Here is a 13,098-nt window from a genome sequence, read left to right on the forward strand (position 1 = left end):
CCCGTTGCCAGCTCTTTTTGCAAAATTATTGGATAAGCGGATGTATATGCCACTAGTCCATTGGTGAAAGTCCGCCCAACCATGTTGAAAGATAAAACACCACATACTTCCTCATGAGCTATAAAACATTGACACAAATAAGGAGTAATAAAGTTTTGAATTGTTTAAAGGTAGCACATGAAGTATTTACTTGGAACGGCAGAAAAATACCACATAGTAGGTAGTTATGGTGGACACAAATGGCATAGGTTTTGGCTCAAGGTTTTGGATGCACGAGAAGCATTCCCTCTCAGTACAAGGCTTTGGCTAGCAAGGTTGTTTGAAGCAAACACAAGTATAAACCGGTACATCAAACTTACATAAGAACATATTGCAAGCATTATAAGACTCTACACTGTCTTCCTTGTTGCTCAAACACTTTTACCAGAAAATATCTAGACTTAGAGAGACCAATCATGCAAACCAAATTTCAACAAGCTCTATGGTAGTTCTCCACTAATAGGTTTAAACCACATGATGCAAGAGCTTAAACATGATCTACTTGAGAGCTTAAAACAATTTCCAAGTATCAAATTATTCAAGACAATATATCAATTACCACATGAAGCATTTTCTGTTTCCAACCAAATAGCAATAAATGAAGCGGCTTTCAACTTTCGCCATGAACACTAAAAGTAAAACTAAGAACACCAGTGTTCAATATGAAAAAGAGGAGCGTGTCTCTCTCCCACACAAGGAATGCTAGGATCCGAATTTATTCAAACACAAACAAAAATAAAAGCACACAGACGCTCCAAGTAAAGCACATAAGATGTGACCGAATAAAAATATAGTTTCACTAGAGGTGACCTGATAAGTTGGTGATGAAGAAGGGGATGCCTTGGGCATCCCCAAGCTTAGACTTTTCACTCTTCTTGATCATATTATATCATCCTCCTCTCTTGATCCTTCAAAACTTCCTTCACACCAAACTCAAAGCAATCTCATTAGAGGGTTAGTGCATAATCAAAAATTCACATGTTCAGCAAGGACACAATCATTCCCAACACTTCTGGACATTACCCAAGGTTATTGAAATTTAATGGAGCAAAGAAACCCACTCAAACACAGTATAAGAGGCAATGCGAAATAAAAGGCAGAATCTGTCAAAACAGAACAGTCCGTAAAGATGAATTTTTTTGAGGCACTTAACATGCTCAGATGAAGAAGCTAAAATTGAATGAAAGTTGCGTACATATCTGAGGATTACTCATGAATTTTTACAGAATTTTTAGATTCTCCTACAGAGAGAACAGCTCAAATTCGTGACAGCTAAAAATCTGTTTCTGCGCAGAAATCCAAATCTAGTATCAACTCTCTATCAAAGACTTTACTTGGCACAAAAACGAAATAAACATGATAAGAAGAGGTTGCTACAGTAGTAACAACTTCATAGACACAACAAAACAGTAGCAAAATAAAAACATGGGTTATCTCCCAAGAATTGCTTTCTTTATAACCATTAAGATGGGCTCAGTAATTTTAATGATGCTCTCGCAAGTAACAAGAGTTGAAGCAAAAGAGAGCATCAAAAGCAAATAAGAAACACTTTTAAGTCTAACCCACTTCCTATGAAAAGGAATCTTGTAAATAAACAAGTCATGTAAGCATAATGCAATAAGCATAGGAAAACAAGACAAGCGCAACTTACAGATTTTCAGCAAAAAGAGAGGTGTTTTAGTAACATGAAAATCCCTACAACCATATTGTCCTCTCTCATAAAGATTTTCAGTAGCATCATGAACAAACTCAATAATATAACTATCACATGAAACATTCTTATCATGAGCTACATGCATAAAATTATTACTCTCCACATAAGCATAGTCATTACTATTAATTGTAGTGGGAGGAAATTCAATAAAATAGCTATCATTATTATTCTCACCACCATAATCATCATATATAGGAGGCATATTGTAATCATAATAATTTTCTCATCAATAGTAGGTAGACTGAAAATATGATAGTCATCATTGTAATCATCATATATAGGAGGTAAAGTATCATCAAAGTAAATTTTCTCCTCCATGCTTGGGGGACTAAAAATATCATGCTCATCAAAACCAGCTTCCCCAAGCTTAGAATTTTTCATAGCATTAGCAACAATGGTGTTCAAAGCATTCATACTAATAACATTGCCATTAGCATGCATATAAAGTTCCATATGTTTTTTAATTTTCTCTTCAAACAGCTCATGTCCTAACTCAAGATAAATACTATAAAGATCTCTAATATTTTTGTTGTTTTCCATTAAGCCTAACTAGTGAAATAAAAACAAGAAACAAGAAGATGTAATTGCAGAATCTAAAGGAGATACCTTCGAGCACTCACACACCGGCAACAGTGCTAGGAAATAGCTTAGTCGGAGGATGTGAATACCTTTTACCTTACCTTCCCGGCAACGGCGCCAGAAAATAGCTTGATGTCTACGCACGTTTCTATTCCTGTAGACAGTGTTGGGCCTCCAAGAGCAGAGGTTTGTAGAACAGTAGCAAGTTTCCCTTAAGTGAATCACCAAAGGTTTATCGAACTCAGGGAGGTAGAGGTCAAAGATATCCCTCTCAAGCAACCCTGCAATTAAGATACAAGAAGTCTCTTGTGTCCCCAACACACCTAATACACTTGTCAGATGTATAGGTGCACTAGTTCAGCGAAGAGATAGTGAAATACAAGCAATATGGATGATTATAAGTAGTAATTGCAATCTGAAATAAAAATGGCAGCAAGCGAACATGTAGCAGAACTTGTTGGAAATGGTGTTTCAATGCTTAGAAACAAGGCCTAGGGATCATACTTTCACTAGTGGACACTCTCAACAATGATCACATAATTGAACAATTAGATAACTTTTCTTCACTTGTGCTACTCTGAATTACTGTCCTATTGGAATCACTAATCATCACGTAGTGGCTACAAAAGCTCCACCCAAAGTTCATCAAGTAGTTGACAAACACCACTCATAGGGATATCCTCATCAAATCATAATCCAAGATAATACCGTTGCAATTTAGACCGAGTACTAACATAGCATACACACTATCAATAATAGCTATGAAAGGGGAATAGATCACATCAATACTATCATAGTAATAGTTAACTTCATAATCCACAAGAGATTACAATCATAACCTACGCCAAGTACTACATGATGCACACACTGTCCTCTTTACATCATGGAGGAGGAATAGACTACTTTAATAACATCACTACAGTAGCACATAGATTAATAGTGATACAAAGCTCATGATCACATAAAGATCACACCATGGGAGAGAGATGAACCACATGGCTACCGGTAGAGCCCTCAGCCTCGGGGGAGAACTACTCCCTCCTCATCATGGGAGATAGCAACGGCGATGAAGATGGCGGTGATGTCGATGGAGATGACTCTGGGGGCAATTCCCCATCCCGGCGGCATGCCAGAACAGAGATTCTGTCCCCCGAAACTTGTCGTCGATGGCGGCGGCGCTGCGGAACTCTTCTGGTATTTTGGCTCTCGGTACTAGGGTTTTCGCGACGGAAGGATTATATAGGCGAAGGGGCAATGTCGGTGGACGCCCGAGGGGCCCACCCCATATGGCAGCGCGGCCAGGGGTGGGGCCGCGCCCCCCTATGGTGTGGCCGCCTCGTCGCCCCTCTTCGTCTCCTCTTCGGTGTTCTGGAAGGCTCCGTGGAAAATAAGACTGTGGGCTTTTGTTTCGTCCAATTCCGAGAATATTTCCTATGTAGGATTTCTGAAACCAAAAACAACAGAAAACAGGAACCGACGCTTCGGCATCTTGTTAATAGGTTAGTGCCCGAAAATGCACCAAAATGATATAAAGTGTATATAAAACATGTGAGTATTGTCATAAAACTAGCATGGAACATAAGAAATTATAGATACGTTTGAGACGTATCAGCTACTCTGAAAGACTCTCCGGCTAGATAACAAACACTAATTCACTGTGTAGGGCTGCAAAAGCAAACCTTAAAAATTTATTCCTAAGTACTAATGAACACCCCGCACTGCACTTTGAGCATTCATAGGCGGTACTAACACACCATAATTTCATTGAGACATCCAACTCAAATCATAATTCAGTGAACAAGTATTCTGTGAAATATAGCCTAAGAGACACACACGGTGCACACACCCTCACCTTTACACACATGGGACAAAGAGTATCCGGAGATCACATAAGTAAAATCCACTTGAATAGCATAATGACATCTAGATTAGAAAGCTCATGGTCACATAAAGATCACACCATAGGAGAGAGAGAAATCACATAGGTACCGGTAGAGCCCTCAGCCCCGGGGGAGAACTACTCACTCCTCATCGTGGGAGTCAGCAACGGCGATGGAGATGGTGGTTGAGTCAATGGAGATGGCTCCGGGAGCAATTCCCAGTCCCGGCAGGGTGCCGCAACAGAGGCTTATGTCCCCTTGATCTTGTCTACGATGGCGGTGGAGCTATGGAACTTTTCATGGACGGAGGCTTGTATATTTAGGGTTTTTGCGTTGGGAGCTTTATATAGGCGGAAAGGCGAGGTCGGTGGAGGCCTGGTGGCCCCAGACCACCCCTAGGCGCGGGCCAGGTCCAGGCTGCGCCTAGGGTAGGTCTGGCCACCCTGTGGCCCCTGTTCGTCTCTTATCTGGACTCCGTCTTCGCTTCGGGAAAATAGGAACTTTGGCTTTTGTTTCGTCCAATTCCAAGAATATTTCCTGTACAATTTTTCTGAAATACTAAAACAGCAGGCATTGTGGTATCTTGTTAATAGGTTAGTGCCGAAAATCATGTAAAAGTGCAACGAAATGTAAACAAAACATATATGAATTGGTGTAAAACAAGCATGGAACATCAAAAATTATAGATACGTTTGAGACGTATCAATGCCCAAAATAGGACACGCTACTATTAAGATGATTAGTAATAGCACCCCCAAAATAGGGCACGCGATTAGTATTTTGCATGATCCGCGCCCATCATCTCTATATATTGGAAGCGGGTGGGCAAAGACACACGCGATTGGTATGGAGATAGCAGTCGCGTGCTCCCATTGGCGCGCACTGCGGGTACTTTCTAGACCCGAGTACAACCATGTCCTACCTACTAGTCATGTGCCCTACTCTCCGCTATGTAGTGCCAGTCACGTGCTTGATTTCGGCTCGCAGCTAATAATACTGCCCAGGTGCGTTTAGACTGGTGCGCTGCCAATGAGTGTCCCCCTATAACGTTTTTCTTACTAGTGCAAAATAAAATTACAAAATGGAAACCCTAGTTACCAAATTGTCAAGTCATCGACTAAACCTAAACCTAAAGTTTAAACTAATATCTCGCCACCATCAACACCACCTTTTGATCATCATTTCCAAATATTTTTCCTACGCATCAACAACTGCAAAACTTTTAGATCATAAACACACAGACAAGCCATTTGTCAGGATAAGAATATTGGGTTCACCCTAAGGTAAATCCATTTTTTATTTAGACCTAGTTTGAGTCCCAGGAAACAACTCCTGAAACTCTAAGTAAAGGTTTTAAACCAAAGTAGGAAGGAAATCATTAGAATTCAAATCTCAATACAGAAACCCAAAAACCAAACATAGGTATCTAGCATAGACCAATGTTAGGCCAGACCACTGAATATGAAAACTATTGATAGGAGTGAAACCCTAGAAGGGTCCAAGTATAGAAAATCAAACATTAACCAATAGATGGTGAGAATAGCATTAGGAACAGTAAACCTTAAGACTAAAAATTCTTGGGAAATAGTAGGAAAATTTGCAAAAGATCAAATGAATTAAATATAAACCAGTAGGAACAATATGTCGGTACCTCACATATGTCTGGATCCATAGAACATTAGAAATCAATAGGTGCGTGGGTGTAGGCTTTCTCGCCCGAGCGCGGCCTCGGAACATTATGTTGCTTTGTCTATTGTATAAATTTTCGATTAGTTTTCCTCTTAAATTGGCAACTCTTTTCTAGTTTATTAATGAACATGCAAATTTGTTTTGCCTCGCTTTTATAAAAATTCCCTGCAATTTTAGCAAGACAACTCGTAGAACTTGTAATTTTATTTCTTTTCCAAGTTCTTGCAAGTTAGGGATTTGATAATTTGGAGAAAAAAATGTGCCACTGTAACTGCAGCAAGACAACACACATAATACATAAGGTAAATTTTTTCTCTAACTCCTTTTGCCTTGCCTCCAGGTATTTGTTTGAAGCTCTGCCCCTGGTACCTTTAGGGATTCTTTGATTAGGATTCATATAAGAATTGTGTATGCTTTAGATTTTATGGAAATTTTTCCTACATTAGTTGTTTGATTCATAGAAAAATATCATATAGGAACTAATCCTATAGGAATCTTGTAGGCAAATTCTATAGGAATAAAACATTAGGTCATATCTCATGTAAAATTTCCTTTAGCACAATCAAACACAACTTATTTTTCTATAGGATATAACTAGCCATGATATCTTAATCCTGTGCTTTTCCGATTCCTATGATCTTCCTATCCTATGAATCGAATGAGGCCTTAAACTTTTTTCCGAGCTTGTGATCACAGATCACGACATGCATTTTTGTTCTTCGACTTTTTTAATCCTGAAAAATTGAACAACCAAACACATGTATTGTTGGAAATAGTAAATAGAAAAACATTTTACTCCTTCATATATAGTCTGCAGTAGCAACGCTCAGTCACGCTTCTTTGCTGGTTTGCATCAGCTTTTGAGGATGTGACAAGCATCTTTTCTCCTGGCCATACCCATCCCGTACCAAGAAAGGAGGCAGCCACGAGAGATGCACAACGCCTGGAGGGCGACGAAGACGAAGAGGAAGAGCATAAGGGCGCAAGCAACCAAGTCCCTGGATCCAAGGAGACGCGCTCTGACGAAGGCCCTAACCCTCACCTTCCAGCAGCTCCCGTGGTACCTGTTGAGCTCATCGATTACCTTGTCCAAGGCCGGCACCCTCGTGAGCCTCACCGACCGGGTCATCCCGTTCCACAGCTCCGCCACCTCCTGGTCGCTCTTGAGGTGGTTCAGTATGATCCCGCGCTCCCTCAGCAGCCTGGCGTCCTCGTCGGTGTCGATGATCCCGTTCATGAGCTCCACGTAGCGCGCCAAGACCAGCGCCCTGGACCCGACCGATGCCTCGTAAGCCACCAGGTTCCGCAGGGTGACCTCGGTGGTCATGTCGACGCTGATCACCGGGAGGTGCAGCGTCGCGGTTCTCGCGCAGAACTCGATCGCGGAGACGCCGCCGACCGCCGGGACGAACGTGACGCCGGCGTAGGCGAGCTCGGCGACGGTAGGCACCGCGATCTCCTCGAGCAGGGGGGACGCGTTCTTGCTCTGAACGTCGGATCCGCCGCTGGGTTCAGGGGAGCCTCGCTGGGTTATTATTCGCTGAGAAGTCATCTCCTCGATGGGCTGCCGGAGCATCGAGAGGCACGGAAGGCTGGCCACGAACTTGAGCAGGACCCTCACCACGAAATCTGTCACCAGCGACGCCAACTTCAGGCCACGCTTCATGACCAATTCGGCGACTGAACTCAGAGTCGACCTCTGTGCTTGATCATGCGGCCCGTCTCCGGCTTCGTCCACGGCACCATCTGATTCTTCCACACAGCCACAAGGTACCATGTTGGAGTAGAGGAAGTCCAACAAGTGGGCGTGTCGTGTGGCGTCGGTGCACGGCGAGCCAACCCCCTTGAGCGTGGAAACCTCCTGGAAGAACCCGGACAGCATGGAGCCCAGAACATCCGGGCCTGCTGACGGGCACCGCATCTCCATTGCTTTCACGAGCAGAAACATCGGGATCTGGTTCTCCAGCATAACGATGTCACGCAGCAGCATGCTGTGAGTGGACGTCCTGCGAGAGTGATCGACCAGATGCGACATCCTCGACGGCATCCTCTGCAGTCTCCTCTGCTTGTTGCTGGTCTGGCTGAAAGTCTGCAGGAACTCGAGAAGGAACGAGACGTCGATCGCCATCATCCATGCTAGCGTCTCGTTGGTGAGAGTCAGTTGCCTACAAGATTTCAACATCAATGATGAACTAAACTAATACATAAACAAGATCTCCTGCCATCGCGTGATACACGTGATAAGCTACTCTCAAAGAAACAAAAAAATAAACAAGATCTCCTGACGACTAAAAACTAGTACATAGACAGATGGATTCTGTTGCGAAACCTGTGATAGTGGGAACGAATCAGATGCTCGAGCGTGGCAAAGACGTCCACGAGCCGTTGGAAGTTCATACTTGGGAGGTGGCTCTGGGCTCTCTTGGCCGCTGAAAGCTTGTACATCTCCATGTCACGGAGTCCTTCATGGCAATGGTGGTAAGGGCCCAGGGCTACCATCTGAGGCACATAAGCTTCCGGCTTAGTGCACATCAGCGGCTTGAGGACATCGAAGATGGAGATCGGTTGGTCATCGCACAGCTCGATCTCCTCGTCGAGGATACGACGAATTCGAATGATCCACTGCGTTTCATCAAATGGGTGGCTTGAACATGTCGCCATTTCTCCGAGGACAGGCAGACTGAAAAAAACCTGATCTAAAATGGCCGTTAGTTAGACTGAAAATACTTACTACCCATCAATTGATATTTATTAGTACATATTGCAACCGATGCACTTTGGTCGCAAAGAAACCGAAGCATGGGCCAAATGCTAAACTTAATAAAAAAAGCCAATAAAAGGGAAATTTTACGGTATATATTACTACAGATTTTTTGGTGCAGTATTAAGTAGATCCGACGGTAATCGACGCCCTAGTGTATTTCGCATTGGTACCCTCCAATTGTAGGTAATTAACCCGCGGTACACAATCTATATCCTCCCACGTATGCCCGGCCTCTCTCCGACTCCCGATCCCAACTTGCATTTCTTCCTACCATCTACCCTCTTCCAGAAGAATAGATCGAACAAAAGACCCTTCTTCGCTGCACTCTGCCCACTCCCCTTGCCGAAGGCATCGTCATTGCGGTCTGCTTCGACTTCACTCGAGCTGCTTCTGGGGAAACCCTAGATTTGGATATCCCAAATCAGACAATGGCGGCGTTGTTGGCGTCATTCTCCCTCATGAGGGCATTGTTTTTGGAGAAGCTCCTCGATGGTGGAGGTAAGAGGTGGAGTGGTGTGCGTCTTCCTTGTTGATGGCGGCGAGTTTCAGTGACGTGGTGCAGCGGGTCCTCAGTGACGGACATGGCTTGATGATATCGCGTAGAGCGGTGATGCTGTCTGGCGCCATGGTAACGTCGATGGCGGGCCTGCCAAGGTCAATACATTGATCCTTGTCCTGAAGATGGGTCGGTGATAGATAGCGACAGTGACTTCTGGAGCATACGCATCGGTGCATCCTTAGGGTCCGCTGGACTGGTTGGCTACCCCTTTATTTGGTTTGTAGGTGTTGCGACAACTGTCGCTAGTTAGGTGGCTTTGGAATGATCCTTGTATTTTCTTTGTAAGGCTATGGTAAAACCCCATTAGACTAGCCACAATGGGAATATCATAAGTAGTATCATGCATGCCATGTTAGCAAAAATTTGATGTGGTACACCAATTAATGAGGTGAGAGATGGGAGTGGTATCATAATATAATACCATATCATAGCACGTAAAACTAGAAAACTTAATGGCAAACACATCATGTACACCAATTTGCATCGAGATTCTACAAAACATTAAATATGATGATACTATCTTATGATACTATGCATTGTTGGGGCAGTATCATAAACTAGTATCATGTGCATGATACTAGTGTATGATACTTCCCATTGTGAGTAGTCTTAGGGATTATGAGGCTTATAGGCTTTTTAAAATTGTTACGTAAACATTATAAGCACCGTCTCATTTATCGCCTTCTATCTCCAATGCATATTCTTTTCTCTCTCTCTCTTCTCCCATGCAGTGCAATAATTATTGAGAAGAGTTATAGATTTTCTTGGTCTTAGCAAATTAGCCCTCATGCCTTATAATAGATAACGGAGGGAGTAATGCACATGCACAACTACGGCGCCACATTCGGCACTAACTCATGCACGCACACCATATTGACCACTAACACACTGACACTATCACACCTCACATGCAACTAACTACCTCGATTTCCCATGACTACTAATCGACGGATCAGCTCCAAACCTTCACGCTCCTGCTGCTTCTCACGACTATGATGCATCAAACAACATGATTGTATCACTCTGCGCACCCGCACCCGCATCTCATGGAGCTCGGCAACTTGTCGTACACGCTCAGTTGGAGCTACACTTGATCGAAAACTACATGCAGAACTAAAAGGACTAATGCAGCTATAATAAATCAAGATTAAACCCAACAACCTAGGGTTGCTCCTACCCAAACACACAAAGGTGGGTCACAAACCGATTTTATGTCTGCGGTCCGACCCAAATGGACTAAAACAAACATATTTATGGTGCTACTGGTTGTCCACTCCTATTCTGGGGCTCCTTTGGCACATGTCCCTTGGGAGCATGGCTGGGGTAAAATGGCTCAAAAGCCACGTTTTGGACTTAGTTTGGTTGCCTACAAGACACTTTCCTCCATTATGCAGGGGGGCGGTATCACCAATGTTTGGTTGGCTCCATTACTTATTTCCATCAAAGGAAAAAAATTACTCACTACTGTTTGGTTGCAACTACAACCAGTGATATGATGATCTCTTTTTTTAGTGGTGAGGTTACCAACACATAGCACACACGAGTGCTAATAGAATACAGACTTCAGCTTAACAATCCATCTTAAGAGGGTTGTACTTACCATAATAACCGATGCACCATCAGTTAACCCAAAAAAGTACAGCTCATGAGAAGTTCACCATCAGAGGGATTAGTATATATATCACCTCCAAAGTCCAAGCATCAAGTTTTGAGCCAGTGGAATGTATATTAGACGAGCTCCCAAAATGTACATGACCTTAGTAGATCAGGACCACCATCACACACAGCTGCGAAGTAGTACCACTAAGAGTGGTGCTTGCGCAACCATGTCTTAAGCTAGGTCCTCCTCTCCGATCTTGTCACCACAACATAGTCAGGGCCGGCTCTATATTTTTCGGGGCTCTTGGGTGAAGTTGATAAAAGGGCCCCTTAGAGCTAATATATATGTACGTATAATAAGATATATAAACAAATATGTGGTACTTTTACTTGTAAAAACTTATAAATAATTGCTAAACACTAAAACAATGTCATATTACGATAGACCGAACAAAATGTTAGCAATTTAAAAATATAACAAGTATTTCCTAATAGTTTCATTACCTCAAATAAAATCCAAATTACAATGATTCCATCGACAATATGCTTCATTGCTTCGTGAAAAACTTCTTCGGCATTCCTAGATGCAAAATCATTGAGGATAATATCAAGATCAATGTTGTCTAAGATATCCTTCTTAATACAACATGTAGCCAAGCCATTCAATCTGTTTTGTAACATAGTTAATCTTAAACATTTTTAGTAGCTTTAATTTAGAGAAACTTCTTTCAGCTGATGCTACAGTCATAGGTACAGTTAAGAGGATACGATATGCAACTGAGACATTTGGATATCAGTCTACAGATGTAACAAACTGTAGAATCTCAACCGCTGACAAATCATCTGGTAAAGTTGCTTGCAACACCTTTATTTCAGAAATAAAGGCATAAATATGAACATCAGACGCCCCTTTGTGAGTAAAAGTTTGTGCAAATGTAGTGCAATATTTTCGTAGATTAGTATCATCTAAGGACTTCTGATTTTTTGTGTTGAATAAGAAACCAAACACCTTCTCAAATGCCTTCAACTGATCAAATCAACTTTTCAATGACGCCATTGCATCGTCAACAACAATAACAAATTAATTCATAATGAAAGATTCAATCGCTGAAAGTTGTAGTTCTTCTTCCTCGTCATTGATTTCATCAAAATGTTTCTTCCTTTTTTGACATTTCGTACGAAAGTTTGGCTCTATGCCCATATCTGATGCAATGGTTTTAGCACTTTCAATACTAGTATAGAAGTTGTCTTCTCTGAACTTCTGGAAAAATGATATGACCCCTTCAATATGTTTGATAGTACCATCAATGCACACAATTTTTTCCTGTAACTTGTCGCTGGCCATATTCACAGAAAATAGAATATCATGCCAAATACCCATACCAACTAAAGTTTCAAATTCCTCAAGTGCACTGACCAAAGATTGAGCATCACTTACTGCAGCTGGATCATCAGTAGAAGACTTTGCCAGTTCCTTCAAAGCTTATCTTATTTGTGGAGTTTGGGACCTTATAGGTTGCACACTCTTTATTCAATTCTCCTAACGAGTATTAGACAAAGGTTTGAGAGTCAAATTTGGAACATTATCAAGAAAAATATTCCACCTTTTAGTAGAGCGTGCAAACAATGCATATATACGCTGGATAATACCGAAGAATGAAATAGCTTGTTCACAAGATTTCGTCATATCACAAAGAGTGAGATTTAGACTATGACATGCACATGGCATATATAATGCTTTCGGGTTTACTATGAGAAAAAGATTTTGGACACCTTGATTTTTTTCCTTCATGTTGGAACCATTGTCATAACCTTGCCCCCTCACATTAGCGACATCCAAATAAAGAGAATCCAATGTATCAATTAGTACATTAAAAAGACCCAAACCTGAAGTGTCATTGATACGTTGCAAACGTATCTATAATTTTTGATGCTCCATGCTTGTTCTACACCAATTCATCTGTGTTTTATGTGCACTTTGCATCATTTTACGACATTTATTGGACTAACCTATTAACGCAGTGCCGCGGTGACAATTCCTATTTTCTGCTGTTTTTGTGTTTCAGAAAAGTTGTACATGAAAGTTTCTCGGAATTGGACGAAATAAAATCCCAGAGTCTTATTTTGCGGGACGAAGACGGAGCCAGAAGGACACGCGCAGGAGAGCTACCACGTGGCAGTACATAGGGCAGGTGCGGCCCCAACCTTGGCCGCGCCTGGCCCATGTACTGGCGCCTCGTGCACCCCCTGGCGTCGCCTCTTCGCCTATAAGACC

The 13,098-nt window shown here is 42.2% G+C and overlaps 1 protein-coding gene across 1 annotated transcript; it reads right to left on the reverse strand.

The window, feature by feature from the left end:
• Positions 1-6,672: 6,672 nt before the first annotated feature.
• LOC127326186 (putative UPF0481 protein At3g02645) lies at positions 6,673-8,562 on the reverse strand. The gene is made up of 2 exons (XM_051353049.2): positions 8,231-8,562; positions 6,673-8,066 (listed from the first exon to the last, which is right to left on the reverse strand). The coding sequence occupies exons 1-2, from the start codon at positions 8,560-8,562 to the stop codon at positions 6,755-6,757; spliced, it is 1,644 nt and encodes a 547-aa protein (XP_051209009.1). The 3' UTR covers positions 6,673-6,754.
• Between the last annotated feature and the right edge of the window lie 4,536 nt (positions 8,563-13,098).

Source organism: Lolium perenne, chromosome 4, assembly GCF_019359855.2.
Source record: "Lolium perenne isolate Kyuss_39 chromosome 4, Kyuss_2.0, whole genome shotgun sequence".
In the NCBI taxonomy this organism is placed as follows: Eukaryota; Viridiplantae; Streptophyta; class Magnoliopsida; order Poales; family Poaceae; genus Lolium; species Lolium perenne.

Excerpts from the sequence above, each read along its gene's own strand:
- LOC127326186 (XM_051353049.2), bottom strand. The coding sequence starts at position 8,562 with ATGGCGACATGTTCAAGCCACCCATTTGATGAAACGCAGTGGATCATT. Across the intron at positions 8,067-8,230 it reads ATTCGTTCCCACTATCACAG|GCAACTGACTCTCACCAACG; the intron begins GTTTCGCAACAG and ends GAAATCTTGTAG.